Source organism: Herpailurus yagouaroundi, unplaced genomic scaffold, assembly GCF_014898765.1.
Source record: "Herpailurus yagouaroundi ecotype Mexico unplaced genomic scaffold, PumYag 29, whole genome shotgun sequence".
In the NCBI taxonomy this organism is placed as follows: domain Eukaryota; kingdom Metazoa; phylum Chordata; class Mammalia; order Carnivora; family Felidae; genus Herpailurus; species Herpailurus yagouaroundi.
The window spans coordinates 54,125,821-54,143,321 of record NW_024412377.1 but is presented as its reverse complement, the minus strand read 5'-3'; the positions used below and the strand labels follow the sequence as shown (position 1 = coordinate 54,143,321).

Below are 17,501 nucleotides of genomic sequence, written 5' to 3'. Positions count from 1 at the left end.
TAGGTGACTTCTGTCCTTTTGACATGTCCCATCATTATTTGAGTAATTTCTTACTCCCTTCCATGATATATAACAGACTTATGGTTTCCCTGCCCTAGCTCAAGAAAAAGCCATTTTTTTTTTAACGTGCCCTGTTTTTTTTAAATGGAGGATGGTATTTAGAAGCCAAGATTTGTGTGCTAGTGAGCAATTGCTGTTGGTGTGTGTGTATGTTGCTTATATATATCTGTATTTATTTCTATATGTATATTTAAAACCATGAGTTCACACTTACACTTTCATTTCTGATCCCGTGGGGTTCATTTTTCTTTTCTCCCTTCCTATAAAACAATAACAGTGAGAAGCCTGATTCCTATATTCTTAATGTATTTGGTTCCCTATACTAGGTCATCTTCTCATCTTCTCATGAATTCTTTCTTTACTCTGCTCAGGCTCCTGACACCCTGCTCCAAGCAAGGATATCCTCACCTGCTTGCACCCGAACACCCTATTATGGGCCAATGCAACCCAGCCATACCCTTTGTCAAAATGTCTACCTTGTTCACTTTACCCAGTTACTTTAGGAATTAATTGCTGGGGAAGAGGCTTTTTTCTTCTAATTGGCTTCTCTTCTTGACATTTAGAAAAAAAAATACTTTGAATAAACAGTAAATTTAACTCTCCTGTTCATAGTTTTATAAATTTTTAAAAAAATATGTATTTTGAGTGCGAGCAAGAACCAGCAGGGGAGGGGCAGAGAGAGAGGGAGACAGAAGCCTGAGCAGGTCCATACTGTTAGCACAGAACCCAATACAGGGTTTGAATTTACAAACTGTGAGATGATGACCTGCGCTGAAATCAAGAGTTAGATGCTTAACCGACTGAGTGAGCCAGGTGCCCCCATAGTTTTGTGAATTTTTAACATATTGATTCTGTTCATAAGTTTTGTGAATTTTAACATGTAGAGGTATGTGTAAGCACCTCATAAATCAGGAGATTGAACTCTATGCCCCACACTGGGCTCAAATTCATGACGCTGAGATCAAGTAGACCCATGCTTTACTGACTGAGCCAGCCATGCACCCCAAGAGGTTAGTTTAATCATCACAAAAACAATGCTCTTCTTTGTAGTCATACCCCACTCCTAGCCTCAGACCCTGGCAACCACTGATTAAGACTGTCTCTAGTTTTGTCTTTTCAAGAATGTTACAGCAATGGAATCATACATAATACTAAAAAAAACAAAAAACCCAGCTTTATTGAAAAATAATCCACATAGTATACATTTCACCCATTAAAAGTATATAATTCAATGGTCTTTAGTATAGTCCTCTATTCAGCCATTACTATAGTCAGTTTTCATTTTCATCACCTCAAAACTCATTCCTTTTAGCTATCAACTCTCTCCCTTGATGGAACCCCCAGCCAAGCAACCACTGAATAATCTGCTTTCTATCTCATAAATTTCTCTTTTTTGGACATTTCATATACATGGAATCATAATATGTGGTCTTTTGTTACTGGCTTCTTCACGTGACATGATGTTTTAGTTGTTTATCCGTGTTCTAGTACGTCAGTATTTCAATCTTTCTATATGGCTGAATAATATATATTATTCAGCTGAATAATCCGTTGTATAACTGCCACACATTTATCCATTTGTCAGTTGATGGACATTTGGGAGGTTTTTACCTTTAGGCTATTATTAGTAATAATAGCCAAAACGTTGAAGTTCAAGTTTTTATGTGCGTGTATATTTTCATTTCTTACCTAGAAGTTCTATAGAAATTATGTCTGATCATTTGAGGAATTTCTGGATTGTTTTCCAAAGTTGCTACACCATTTACATTCCTACCAAATATCTCCACATCTTTGCCAACACTTTTTATGCAATTTTGTTTTTTATTTTAGTCATCCTAGTGGATATGAACTGGTATCACACTAGTTTTTTGTGTTTCCCTAATGACTAATAATGTTGAGCATCTTTTCTTGTGCTTATTGGCCATTTATATATCTTCCTTGGAGAAATGTTTATTCAGATCCTTTGCCCATTTTTAATTGGATTATCTTAAGAGTTCTTTATATATTCTGTATGCAGTCTCTTATATTATTTGTATGTATTTTGTTCTATTGTGTAGTTTTTTCACTTTCTTGATGGTGTCTTAAAGTGTGAATGTTTTTAATTTTGATGTATTCTAATAGATCATGCTTTTGGCATCGTGTCTAATAACTCTTTGTGCACTCCTAGGTTATGAAGATTCTTTTCCAGTGTTTTCTTCTAAAAGTTTTATTGTATGTTTTACATTTAGATCTGTCACTTATTTTTTTTTGTATAAGCTGTGAAATCTAGTTCATATTTTTGCATGTGGATGTCCAATTATTTCAGAATAATTTATTGAGAAGGCATTTCATTCTTCATTAAATTGTTTTTGCACTTTTGTCAAAAATTAGTTGCTATTTATATGGGTCTGTTTTTGGTCTTCCTATTGTATTCTGTTGATCTTTGTGTCTGTCCCTTCACAAATACCACACTACCTTAATAATTGTAATTTTGTGATGTCTTAAAATTAGGTAGAAGATTCCTTAAATTTAATTCTTTTTAAAAATTGTTTTGGCTGTTTTAACTTCCTTTGCCTTTCTGTATAAAGTTTAGAATCAGCTAGTCTATATCTACAAAAAAGTCCTGCTAGGGTTTTCATTGGAATAGCATAAGTCTTCAATCCATGAATGTGGGACATCTCTCCATTTAGGATCTCTTTGATTTCAATCATGAGCGTTTTGTGATTTTTAGCTTGTAAAGCATTTACATCTTTTGTTAGATTTATTCGTAAGTGTTCATTTTGTGGAACTGTTTTAAATGATACATTTTTTGAAATTTCAGTTTCCAATTGCATATAAGTAGTGTATAGAAATGTTGATTTTGTTTGTTGACCTTGCATCCTGTGACCTTGCTAACCTTTCTAAACTTATTTCTAGGGTTTTTTTGTTATGAATTCCTGGGATTTTCTTCATAAACCACAAACAGGAGGTTTTATTTAATCAGTACTACTCCATAAGTCTATTTGTTCTTGCCCTATTGCACTTGCTATAAGAATAGAAGTGGTGGAAGTGGCCATCCCTGTCCTGTTTGATTTTCAAATTTTTTTTTTTTTTAATTTTTTTTTCAACGTTTATTTATTTTTGGGACAGAGAGAGACAGAGCGTGAACGGGGGAGGGGCAGAGAGAGAGGGAGACACAGAATCGGAAACAGACTCCAGGCTCTGAGCCATCAGCCCAGAGCCTGACGCGGGGCTCAAACTCATGGACCGCGAGATCATGACCTGGCTGAAGTCGGACGCTTAACCGACTGCGCCACCCAGGCGCCCTTTGATTTTCAAATTTTGATTTAATTTTCAAATTTTGAACCTGCTTGTATTTTCCCACATCCCAGACTTGGTCATGGTATTTTACTGCAGTTTATGTATCTGGATTTGTTTCTTGAAGATTTTTGTGTCTGTTCATCTGGGATACTGGTCAGTAGTTTTGGTTTTTGTATTATATTTATCTTGGTTTGCTACCAGGGTAATGCTAGCCTTATAAAATGAGTTGGGAAGTGATTCTTCTACTTGCTAGAAGAGATTTGTAGAATTTGTTTTGCCTTCTTTCAGTGTTTCATGGGATTTTCCAGTAAGATTTTAAACAACAAATTCAGTTTTTTTTTTTTTAATTGTTTTAGGTAATCTTTGCACCCAGCGTGGGGCTCAAACTCATGACCCCAACCAAGATCAAGAGTCACATGCTCTACCAACTGAGCCAGCCAGGCACTTGAATTCATTTTTTGTTTTTAATTTTTAATTTTTTAATGTTCATTTATTTTTGAGAGAGAGGAAGAAAGAGAGAGAGCACGAGTGGGGAGGGAGAGAGAGGGAGACAAAATCCAAAGCAGGCTCCAGGCTCTCTGAGCTGTCTGCACAGAGCCCGATGCAGGGCTCGAACTCAAAACTATGAGATCATGACCTGAGCCAAAGTCAGACACTTAACCAACTGAGCCACCCAAGTTTGAATTCAGTTTTTAAAAACAGAACTTACTCAGGTTATCTAGTTTTAGTTTACATTATTTTAGTTTAGATTTGGTAGTTTGTGTCTTTCAAGGAACCGATTCATATAACTCGATGTGCATAGTTGTTTGTGTTAGGTCCTGAGTGTCCTTTTAACATAGTGGTACCTCTTTCAGGCCTGAGATTGGTCATTTATGTCTTTTTTGTCAGTCTTGCTAGAGACTCATCAATTTTATTGCTTTATTCAAAGAACTGATTTTTGGTTTTGTTGATATTCCTTATTGTTTTCAATTTCATTGATTTTTTTTTTTAACCCCTCCTTTTTTTATGACCATTTTCCATCTGCTTGCTTTGGGTTTATTCTGCTCTTTTTCTAGTTTCTTTCTGTGGAAGGTTATTGAGACTTTTTTTTTTTTTCTTAATAAAAGTAATTTGAATGTGAATTACTCTAAGCACTAGTATAGCTACATTTCATACATTTTGATATTTTCATTGAGTTCAAAATATTTTACTCCGTTTAGACTTCCCCTTAGAGCCATGAATTATTGAGAAGTCTGTTGGTTTCCAGGTGTTCGTAGATTTTCCTGTTACTGTTCTTAATTCCTAGTTTATAATCAGAGAACATACTTTGTAATTTTAGTTATTTTAAACTTCTTAAGCGTTGTTTGGTGACCCAGGATATGGTCTGTTTTGGTGAATGTTCCATGTCTATTTGAAAAGAATACTTAATCTGCTATTATAGGATAAAGTTTTTTATGTCAGGGATTCAGTTAGTTGTGGGTATTATTCAGTTTTTGTATATTCTTGCTGATTTCCTAGCAGTTCTATAGATTACTGGTAAGTGTTTAAGTCTCCAGATGTAGTTGAAGCTTTGTCCATTTCTCTTTTCAATGCTGTTTTGGCTTCTTGTATTTTAAGTTCTAATGTCAGGTGCACACAAAGATTTTATTCCTGATTTTAATTGCTCCAACATCTATTTTGTCAAATTGACACAAAAAATTGGCATATCTGTTTTTATCTTTATTTTTTTTATGGATTCTCTACCCCCAGTGTGGGACTGAGACTCATGACCCCAAGATCAAGAGTTGCATGCTGTACTGAGTGAGCCAGATGCCCTCCTCCCCGCCCTAAATTGACATCTGTAAATCAAGCCTATTTGGCTTATGTTTACTCATTTTCGTTTATGAAAATTACAGATTTTAAACTTAGTAAGCAATAACACATCTTATAAAAATCATTTTATTAGTAAAAATAGGAAAAGTAAATTCCATAGTATTATTTTCTGATCATGATGGTGGCACTGAAGTTCATGTGGCCAGAAAATAGTTTCAGTTGTAAAGTACACAATTTCATAAGTCCATGTAATTGTCTATTTTGGGAGGTAATGTGCAGTGGTTAAGAGCACGGCCTTTGCCTGGATTGAAATCCTCATTCCCGAATGTCAGATATGTGACCTTGGGCTAATTGCTCACCTTTTGTGTGGCTCCAGTTCATTTGTAAATTGGGATACTCTGATTTGATTTGGAGGATTTGAGATGATTCATATGAAACATGACAGTAGTACCTGACAGTAGAAAACTATCATTGCTAATCACAAATGTTAGATCTAGAAATGTCTGTTTTTATATTTTTAAGTAAGTACTATGCCCAACATGGGGTTTGAATTTAAGACCCAGAGATTAAGAGTCACATGCTCTATAGACAGAGCCAGCTAGGCCCCCCAGAAATGTGTTTTTAGATAGTATGTTACATAATTTGAAATACAGAAGGTTCAGGTGCCCTTTTGAAAACTAACACTGAAAAGAGGGGTTATTAAGTATGTCTAAGCTAAGTGCAAAAGGAACTTTCCTTTATTAACAGTTTTTGTATCAGTAACTCCTTGGAATGTTCACATTGTCTTCTTAGTTTAATTAACATAATTGCTTCAAAATCCTGTTGTTTCAGTTCAAATTACCAATTGATCTAAGCAGGCTAACACAGCACCTGGTTGTTAATCTGTCATTACCAAGCACATTGCTGGAATGCCCTTTAAAGTAAGACAGTTTGTACAGAACTTCAAGTGGGCTGAATATAAGGGTGAATTTGTACTGAGGATATCCACAGTAGTCATGAATCTACATGAGAAGTAACCAATGTTGCATAAACACCACCTTTTTAATGCACATTAAAACATATTTGTCCTAATCTTGTCTTCTAAAAAGCCATTAGCAAGTAAAGCAACAATTAGGTAAAAGCCATACTATTAATTGAGATTTTGTTCCTGCTACTGTGCATCTTACTTTCCTGCTAAATTTAAATTTACTGAGTGGAGATAGATTTTTATTGTGGTTCTGGCATCACATTGCCAAAATAGTTAAACCAGAAGAGAAACAAACACAAACTACCCAGCAAAGGAATGCATGTCAGTAACTTTATTGAAAGATAAATCCCTTAGTACCAAAACATAATGGTAGTTGGTTAGGCTGCCTTTGCCAACTCAGAATTAATCACTGATGAGGTCAGATTATTGAAATAGATGAGCCTTTTGGGAAAACTGAGGTTATCCACAAAACACAGTTTACAAAACTATAAGATATATTATGGTTCTTTGGTTTATTTTCCAGGCACATTTACCCATAACATGTCAAATTTGGGTAGAGCCATTCTGGATGGACTCAAGCTATTACTCACTGCACTGCGTAACTGTTTACAACACTTTTAATGCCATAGATCTCCTTATAGACTTAATAGAAAATCCTGAGTACTACCTTAGCAACTTCATAATTATGAAGACATCTCTTACTTTTTTAATGACTTTCTTTAGGCACAAGAGGGACAGTTAGTGAAAGTATATTCTCTTCCTTTTAAAATTCTAAATTAGCAGTTCTTTTTTTAAATGTTTATTTATTTTTGAGAGAGAGTGCGAGCATTGGAGGGGCAGAGAGAGAGGGGGACAGAGGACCCAAAGCAGGCTCTGCACTGACAGCAGAGGGCACGATGCAGGGCTCATGAACCGTGAGATCATGACCTAAGCCAAAGTTGGATGCTTAACCGAATGAGCCAACCAGTACCCCCTGGAATAGCAGTTGTTATAGAAACAGCCCTTAGTAGAAGCTTACGGAGTGTTAAATCAAGTTTTTGGAGTGAAGTTAATTTATTTTGAATTACACAAACCAGTTTTTCTTGATGGGATTAAACGGAGGCAGTAGATATTGTATAAGTTTTGTCATGGATACAAATATTACTTGTTTTTAGAAAAAATATTAAAGATAACCTAATATGCCAAAATGACTAGGGCTGTAGTTTTGCTTTTATAAAATGCCCTCAAATTTAAATGTGATTTCCAGGTAGCAATAAAGTCCACATCTCTGGATTATCTGTTTGCACTACAGGTACCAAGAAACCATTTTCACTGCCTAAAACAGTAACCCTTATTATGCCTTAAAAGTGCATTTGTGAATTGTTGGTTTTGATGTATACCTCATAATTTAGAATTTAATTAGGTTACCACTTTTAATACCACCTAAATACAATGTACTGACCCAATCTACAAAGTTGGATCAATGTTTGAAATGAAGATTCACAGTTAACCTTCCCAGGCCTGTTATGAACATTTCACATTTATACTCTTAGCTTTGTATGCCTCACAGATGAATTCAAATTTAATTGTAATTCCACTACAGCATGTTAATTAGGTAGTTTTCCCAAATCTGAGAACATCAATGCTAATCTCGTTGTGATGTTTTGAGGCTTCACAGCTTAAATCCATTATAACATTATGGAATCCATAGCTCAGGATTGTGGAGAAAGGCTTCAGAGGAGTATTGTCATTGTAACAATCCTATTTAAACAAAAAATCAAGTTATTAGAAGTCTACAAAATATAAACTATTAAAAATCAACTGTTCAATTGAAGATTTATAATCATATCATACATAGATGTGTTAATATTTAGTTTGAATAGGAAAAAGTGAAATCACCACTCAGGTAAATTTAGATGGCACCAATGTGTATCGTATCAGTGACAAGGTTTACATTTTTTATGCATATAACTATTTCCCAGTGTTCTAACTGCTATAGCAATGGTATACAACTACAGCACTGAGACACCCTGGCAGTTTGCAGATACCCAGTGTGGAGATCATCTGCCATAACTTACTTTAAGAATAACATCCAATTTCATACTGATTTTTTTTATAAGTCAATAGTCTCAAATTACTTCATTTATGGTTGAAACTTTTGGTCCTGTTGTCCTACTCAGGCTAGTGTTAACTTTAAATGTGCGAGAACTTGAGTCTACATAAAGCAAAATGAGGTGAAAAATAACTGTCTTAGTGCTTCTTTTACAATTCAGCTTATTAAGGTGATTTTCTAAGCTGATAATTTAATGAAGTGGCCAATGTGCATATCAATGATTGGATAAATTCCTTACTCTCAGGGCATTCTATTTTAAATGTAGTACATGCCCTCAAATATTAGCTAATTAGATCAGTGAAGTCATTTTCTCCATTGCTATTTTAATTCCATTGTTTATTTTGAAAATAATTCAGATTTTAATTCCTCAACTCTAGAATAAAACTGTAGCATTAGAAGATTTTCTCTGTATGGAGAGTAACTATGAACCAAATTTACCAATTAAGGGACCATTTCAGGAATTGTTGGAAGGTGGGTTATTCTGTAGTAACTATGTTTCAATTGCCGTGCTGTACGTCCAGAAACAATCCATTTCAACTTTTGAACATTTGGTTTGGAACACTTGTTTGATGAATATTCAGTTAAACACTTGGATACAAGCTCTTGCCAGAAGGTCAAATCTCTGCCACTTATCTGTACATAAAAAAAAAATTATCAGTCAATAAAAAAGTCCTATAGTATTTAACTATAGCAATAATTGTCATCTTCTTAACATGTGTCTTTCCTTGTCAAATAAATCTGAGGATAAGCTACTTACGTTTCAAACAGACACATGACATCTCATTTTACTTCAGGAGATAGTACAAGTGGTTTAGTTTCTTTTACAGCTGTTAACACCATTTAGGCTATGACCTTGACATACCTTGGAATGTGTCTGAAGACATTCTATTCCTTCTGTTAACTCTACACACTTCTGTGCTTGGATCTCCAGTGCAATGATAGACAATGCCAACACAGAAGGCTAAAAGATAAAATTTAAAGTAAGTATTGAATAGAAAATAGGTATATAAATAGGTTTAATCTTTATATAAAATATTTACCTTTGCTTTAGAAAATATGATCCTGCAGTGGCATGCCTTAAGCTGAGCTTCTAGTCTTTCAAAATTAAGACTATTCTTCCTTTAAAAAGAAAATGAGATTAATTTTATATAGAAAATTTAAATGTAGTCACAAGAGATTTTTAGAACACTGAAATCATTTTAAAGTAAAGTTTATGCACACTTACCACAGAAAATAAATTATTTGAAGAATTCCTTCAATGGCATTAACTTCTTAAAGATGTCATAAATGAATTTTAAATAATTGGTTCCCCCTTCTTGAAAAATGTATCATGCCACAACTATCCAGTTTTTTAATCTATTTCTACACCTACTAAAGTTCTTTTTCCATAAATCTGTTAGATGCTTACTTACTAGGTTCTATGAGTTAACTAGTCTATAAATGGAAAATGTAATAAAAAAATGTAAACATGTCCTTTAATCCTAAGAATTGGCCTTCACAGACTTCAAGAAGCTGTTGACAGCTTCTGCTGGATAGTGAAGTCAAAGTGCTGAAGGTGTCATTTTGTTTACTCTTTTTCCCCTCATTTTACTTATTTTCATTAGAATTATCCCAAGATACTGATTATTTGCAACATCCAGAATACCATTTTGATTTCCAAATCTTTGGGCAAAACAAAGGTCACATACCTTTCAATTGGCAAGTTCTCTTGAATGAGTGAATAGTAGAGTTGCAGAAATTGAAAGGCAGTAGTAGCTTTGACTTTCCAACACACCTTCTCCAATACAATCTTTTCCATTCTCATCAAGTCTGAAACTGTGAACCTATACTGGCTTATTCGGATCAAGTCAGTTGCCAATGGGACATTCCTTTCCTCTTCTATTGATTTTACAGCCAGATAGAAGCAGCTCAGCCCAACACACCCAAGGTGTTTGGGCTGTACCTAAAAAGACAGTAAGCCCATTTCTTTAGCTTATTTCAGTTAAAAAAAACCATAAAGGATAATATAGAACTCAGACCCATCATTATGACAATGTATCCTTGAGGTTTATTTTTCAACTGTGAAGGACCTAACAATATCCGATCATACTTCAACTGCAGCCGGTCAATGCTATGTACCTACTTGGAACCAATTTTGGAGAAAGTGGACTAAGTTTCAGTGTAATGTTTGGCTTCAGCCCATATGAAACTTTTTTTTTCCCCCTTTGTAACTCACTGTAGAACTGTCAGCACTGTGTTCTAGTTGGGCCAAATAATTAACTGGTCAAAGGCTTCTGTGAGGACTGAAACACCTTTACAGTTTATGCACAAAATTTCTTTCTAGGATGATGTGTTTTTCCAGGCTGTTTTCTTTATGTAATGTGTAAAATAGTTTTTAAATACTTTAGCACACACTGTTTATTCTGCTTCTAAAGCTTTACCCACTCCCAGTCTTTTATTTATTCTTTCCAGAATACCGACAATGTAACAGTGTCAAGCTTCTATCCACCCTAAATTCCAGCTTAAACTAAACTTTAAGAAGCTTGTACCAGTGTTTGTACCCTTCTTTTCTTGGAACCCCTCTAATATATTTATTCCTCTTTAGATGTTTAATTTTATTATACTTTGCATTGTATAATAGTTATTGGCACAAACATTCTCCCATAAGATTATAATATTTTTAAGGGACAGATGTGTATTATTAATCTGTGCAACATTTATAGATTCAAAGGTAGTGTCCAAAGACTAATTAAACTATAGTCTGAGCAAGTTTTTTGAACCATCCAATTCAGCAAATACTGAGTTCTTTCTGTATATGATGTGTTGTGAAGGACTAAAAGATGAGTTTCATTCCAATTGCTGTATTATCTCATTCACTAATGACCATGGGCACAGAGAAGGCAGATATATTTTTAACAGTTAAGCAAGCTCTGAAAGTTACATGGATGTCCACTTATCCAGTATAGGGAAATAATTATATATGTGTTCCTCCTTCAAAAGATACTGTCTTCCCTACTGTATGCAAACTGATGTTGGAAATGGCAATCATAAGCAAGATCTGAATAGGTCTAGGGCTAAAACAATTATAACTTTATATATGACTAGAAATTAAGATACTCTATTGACCAAGTGGTTCACAGCATCAAAAAAACAAAAACAACAAAGACAGCAAAAAAACCTCTCTCTTAAGTAGGCTTCACGCCCAGCATGGAGCCCAGCTTGGGGCATGAACTCCTGACCCTGAGATCAAGCCCTGAGTTGAGATCAAGAGTCGGACGCTTAACCTACTGAGGCACCCCAGTGCCCCAAACCTCTAATTCTTAACCACAACCTAGCATTCGGTCTCTAACAAATTTCTTTAAATTTAAAAACAACAGTAAATAAATGAAAATGCCCAACCAAAAATTTTTAAAAAACAACAGCCACCTCTCATACTGGGAGAGTCTGCAATTATTTATTAGGTTGTTTTTCAATGTCACAAGTTAAATCTAATGATGCATTCCTCTTGATTCTAAGGAAGAGTATTCATCAGTGCTGTAGCACACAGAATCATCACAATGTTTTGGCTACTTGATGAATATAAAAAGGTCAAGTTTATGAATACCAGCCCAAAGCTAGCTATTCCATCTCCAAAACACACTGAGCAAAATTAAATACTCTGTGTAATGTAGCTTTAAACATACCTTCATTTTGGACAGGAATCTGTCCAGTAAATTCACAGCTAGAGAAAATGTCTCCGTGTCGAAGCCAAAGAACTGAGTTAGACTAAGAAGATCTTTTACTTCAAAGTCCCTTAGCCTTGCAGTCATTCTGAGGCCATTATCGTGTGCAGATTCGATTAGTCTCAAGCCGCAGACCTTTGGCTGACATCTCGACTCCTGTTCCAACAGGGCATTCAGCTGGTGTAGCAGTTTCTGAGAGTCAGTTGTTGTCAGTACCTCTATCATCTATATATAGAACAAGGCACAGAAAGGAGTGTTAAGAAAAGCCCTTCCTGCCTTCAACAGAAAGCCAAGCAGTTTTTACTCAAGTCTCCCCTCCCCCAAAGCTGCTAGTGAATCTAAGTCCTTGCAAAGTGCCATCTGTTACCCCCAACCCCATCCCACCAGTTGGTCACATCCCAAATTGTGAGTTTTCTACAGGGTGGGAGCTGTGCCTTAAAAAATTTGCAAACCTTCAAGAAATTCTTGTTCAAGCCATTCACTGTCAAGAAATAACTATGAATATCGATGCTGCAAGGGTGAAATTAGATGGTAGTATGTATTCTGCTATATATTAGCAACAAGGAACTGTTAATGTTAATTTTACTTAATCTCTAGTGCCTCATCTGTAAAGTGGGTATGACTATTATTACCTACCTCATAGGCTTGTGTGGAAAAATGAAATCACCTAGGTATAGTGCTTAGCACCTATAGTAAGTACCTAGTAAACACGGGACAATAATAACTTATTTCTACGTCTGTAAAACGAGGTAACAATATTGGTCTCTGAATGGCTATTAAGATGATTCACCTGGAGTTTTGCACAGTGCGTAACACACAGCGCTCAATAATTGATAACTGTTATTGGTGTCAGGAAAGGAAGCTTAAAGGGTGCTATGGGAACACGGAGTGAGGGCAGGAGGCTAATTTAGTTGCAAAATGAATTTAGGAGTTTCATTAATTTAAAAGCCGGTATTCCACAGCTACTATGTCCTGGCCACATCTAAGCCCCGGATACAGGGCTACCTCCCATACACCAACTGAAAGACAGGGAGGCAGGGGGATCTTTAAAATGGGGCGACGGACGCAGATGAGGAACCACTAACTTTATGGGTCCAGCTCTTTTAGCCCTGGGCTGGTCCCTGGGGCCTGGCCAACCTGGCGTTAATACTTCTCAGGAGGTCGGGTCTGGCCCCGCCCCTCCAAGCTCGAACTAGCCTGGACTTGTTGCTTACAGCAGCGGGAGAGTTAACTGAGAAAAAGGGCGCGGGCCGAACTTACCCCTCACCCTACGCCCCCAACCCTGCTACCTAGCTGCACCACGAAGTCAACCCCGAAGTCCCATCTCACCTTGACTGCGACTGCGGCTCCTCGGTGGTAACCTCCCTCCCCGGGCCTGCTCTCACCTCACCCCAGGATATCAGATCCGACAAGCCCACGAGGCGAGAGGACTCGCGGGTAAGAGGTGAGTGGCCCGGGGAGGGGGAGCCGTCCTGGGTGGAGGTCTCCGCAGCGCCGCCCAGACGACACTGCCCACCACAGAGTCAGCTCGGAGCCGAAGGGGCCGCGCCTGACTGCCCGAGTAATATATTGGAGGGCGGGGCTTTCCCGAGTCGGGAGGGGGAGGGGGAAATTTTCGCCCCTGATTGGTGTAGTTCCTTTGATGGATGGCCCCAGCGGTCCAAAGAGGGCTGGTCTGTGGAGGAAGAAGTCTAGCCAATCAGCACACACTTCCCATTAGAGTCAAATTCTCCGCCCCTTGAGACCACGCCCTACTTCCTCTAAACGTCTCTCATTGGAGAATTTTCTAAAGCGTCTTCAATGAAGGGAGGTCGAACTAAATGCTGCACGCCCCCTGTCCCGGGTAAGGTCTCCTCTGGCAACCGGATTGGCCAGGACATCCTTCCAGAGTGTACTGGGAGTTTTTGTTTCCTGTGGTTTAGTAAATTGGTTCGGCCTTCTCTTTTTAAAATTACAGTGGCTAGTTACAAAACACAAAGTAAAGCCTTGATTTTTCATTACAGATGGAGAGTTGGTGTATTTTCTATGGGGTGGTGTATTAAATTTCATAGGTTTCTTCTTGTGAGCTTTGGATATCAATATTTCTTGCCTTAATTTGCTTTTTGTATAATTTATCAAAGAATGGAGTCGGGGTAGGTACATTCTTGGTCTTTACCAATTTTCTGAATTTTGTTTTTTAACAAATTGAAAGAGAAAAGTTGGTAGCTTTTTAAGGGCTTAAAATGGAAGGTGTGTGGTTGACTCCTAAGAGGAATACATGGGGAAATAGTTGTAGTAACTATGAATCTAAGTCCACAGATCCGTGTGTGAAGTGAGCCCATGCCATGTTGGTGGGAAAATAATTGGCCTGAAGCCTTACTGGACTCCCTTCCTCTTTCTCTCACTGTCACAGATGAGAATGGTCTGCGTTAAAAGGACCTGAGGACTGGTGAGCAAGGAGTCAGTTATCAGTTCTCATGGACTGTGCTGGGATGTCTCTGTTCTCATGATCTATTCCTGGTTAGTGGCCATCTGGGCTGTTAAAAGTAAAACTCTGAAAGATTTACTGGTATTTCTGCTCTTTACGGTGTATTTTCTTGAGGCAATGCCACAGAACCAAGTCCTGAAATGGGGGCAGAGTTGTGGAGAGAAAGGGGGAGGAGAAACTGGGGAGAAAAGTTAATATTTCAAAATAACACCTCAGCCACAAAATCATGTTAGTTGACAAAGTGCAGCCTTTCAAATGGGGAAGGGGCCTTGGTCCTCCTTGAAAACAAACTTACATAATGAATATAAATGGACAATTTAAAAAATACTACAATAATGTGTGAGTTTACAAATGTACATGTTTGTCTTTTGGCTTTTAGTTACAGCATCATTCACTGATATCTATTGAACACATAATACGTGCCAGTGGAGAACAACATATATTGGTCCCTGTCCTTGTGGAACATGTAAGGCTTGTGGACACTATGAACACATAGACTTTGGAATAAAACTTTTTCAAATCATAGGCTACTAACTAGCTATGTGACTTTTAACAAGTTATTAAATCACATTGAGTTTCCATTCTTTTTTCAAAAATGGGAAGTAAAAGCACCCTCTTCATAGCATTATTGAGAAGATTAAAGCAAAATACATAAAGAAGTAGGCAATATGCCTGGAACAGAGTAAATATGTGCTAAATAGTAGCCTTTATTATTAAATTACTAACATTTCTTTCGAAATGTCTTGCTTAACCATACATTTGATTGTGTTTTCTCTATTGTCAGATTTAGTGTTCTCAGCCTAGAATCGGACTATTAGAATATTATTTATTTAAAATTAATAAAAGTATCTAAGTTGCATGTATTATTTTCTATACCTATTATACTTGAAATTTTCACATGAGACTCTAGGTAATATATCATTATTTATGTAAAAATGTTTCTCTCACATTAGGATCTTATTATTATTATTTTAAAATCTGCAATTCCCTACATGAAAGAAATTGTTTCAATAGCGCTAAAGAAACATTGATTAAAAATAACTCAAGTCAAGTGGATATTCCTTACCTTTTCTCGTTCCCTTCACCCCGTCATTTTTATTCATAATATTAGAATACAATCATTTAAATAATTGAAAAGACCTAACTAGAAAAATGTGCAAATGTACCACCCAATTATGTGCTCTTGTGAAAGAAAGAAAATGAGCCATTCATTAGTTATGATTTTATTTTTATTTTTATTTATTTATTTTTAAATGTTTATTTATTTTTGAGACAGAGAAAGACAGAGCATGAATGGGGGAGGGTCAGAGAGAGGGAGACACAGAATCTGAAGCAGGATCCAGGCTCCGAGCTGTCAGCACAGAGCCTGACGCCGGGCTCGAGCTCACAGACTGTGAGATCATGACCTGAGCTGAAGTTGGATGCTTAACCGACTGAGCCACCCAGGCGCCCCATGATTTTATTTTTAAAGATGTGTAGATTTAATAATGAGTTTCTGTCAGGAATAATTCAAATGACTGGCTTCTAAGGTATTTTCTAGGCTCAATGATATATGCAGCTGCCATCTTCTTACTTTCTTCTCCGTCGACAGTTAAGTGCAGCAAGAACCAAAGCTCAGAATAATAGCCTTGAGGCTGGGCAAGAATCCCAGGCAGTCACAGGAAGATTTAATCATATTCTCTACATTTTAGACTGCAGAAGTGCCTTTGAGCAACAAAAATTATAACAGGTATAACCGTGGTTGTATGTCAAATGCTGCCATGACTCATAGGGAAATTCCTAATTGGTTCTGTTTCCATCCAGGAGATTGGAGGAGGTTTTGCCTCACCCTCTTTGGGCTCCTTGACAAATGTCCAGAACTTTTGGATGTACACTTTTCCAGTTGTGATAAGGGACTAAGAAGTGAGGATGAAAAGGATCTCAGCTTAGTACCTTCCCCTCTGTTTCCTGATCCTTCCTGGAACGAATTATTACAACCCCTACTACCTCCAGCTGTTCGCTAGAACATCTACTCAGTCCTGTTTGTATGAAGACAGCTTGCTTGTCAGTGGCTTTTTTTGAGTCTTTACTAGCTCCTAGGATACCAGAGAAATTGTGTATCATCTGGGTGGTGGTGGGGAGGCAGGACGAAGGATCCGTGGAAAATAGATTAGTAAGGTCAGGTATATCTTGCCCTTCAGAGATTCTCACTACCTCAGAAAAGGTAACCGCTTTCAACTAATTGGGGTTTCATTATATTCAAAACACCTAAACTTTGTTAAGTAACCACTGCTTCATAAAGGCGCTGGGAAACGTTAGAGGGAGATCTCCTGTTCTCTAGCATTTAGTTTAATGGTCATAGATTCTGTTGACTGCAGGGCTAAAAGCCAAGATCAGCCAATAATAAAAAGAGTTTGCAGGGCATCTGGGTGGCTCAGTCGATTGAGTGTCAGATTCTTGATTTCAGCTCAGGTCATGATCCCAGGATCATGGGATCGGGCTTTGCATTGGGCTCCTTGTCAGACTCCCTGCTGAGCATGGAGCCTGCTTAAGGGTCTGTCTCTCTCTCTCTCTCTCTCTCTCTCTCTCTCTCTCTCTCTCTCTCTTTCTCTCTGTCTCTCTCTCCCTCTCTTTTCTCCTCTGCCCCTTCTCCTGCCCCCCCCAACCTCCTGCCTGTGTGTGCCCCCCCTCTCAAAAAAGTTTGTATTTGTCATATATTTACCATGTTCCAGGTTGTATGCTGAACTTAAACCCACGTGATCTTACTTAGTTCTCTAAAACTCGGATATTATTATTATCATTATTATTATTATTCAGAAATGAGGGATATCTTGTATACTTTCTATTTACTAGCTACCATTTACTGTTTACTAAATATACTTTATACATAACTTGAATTTGGATTTTATTACATTAAAAAAAAGTTTTTATTTTGGAACATTTCAAACTCATTACCTACCTTCAGTAGCTATCAACATTTTGTCCATGTTGTCTATTTACTTTCTGTTTGTCTGTCCATTCAACAAATATTTACTGAGGACTTTGGAGGTGTCAGACCATTGTATTTTGTAGTCCAGAAGTAAAAATGTTATAGTTCTTGGGGCGCCTGGCTGGCTCAGCCATTAGAGCCCGTGACTCTTGATCTTGGGGTTGTGAATTCAAGCT

At 37.1% G+C, this 17,501-nt stretch overlaps 1 protein-coding gene across 1 annotated transcript; it reads right to left on the bottom strand.

Annotated features, from left to right (window-relative positions):
• Positions 1–7,116: 7,116 nt before the first annotated feature.
• On the bottom strand, positions 7,117–13,444 carry CCNG1 (cyclin G1). Its single transcript, XM_040444099.1, has 7 exons — positions 13,220–13,444; positions 11,852–12,115; positions 9,878–10,131; positions 9,230–9,308; positions 9,052–9,150; positions 8,628–8,822; positions 7,117–7,837 (listed from the first exon to the last, which is right to left on the bottom strand). The coding sequence occupies exons 2-6, from the start codon at positions 12,113–12,115 to the stop codon at positions 8,631–8,633; spliced, it is 888 nt and encodes a 295-aa protein (XP_040300033.1). The 5' UTR covers positions 13,220–13,444; the 3' UTR covers positions 7,117–7,837; positions 8,628–8,630.
• Positions 13,445–17,501: the final 4,057 nt, after the last annotated feature.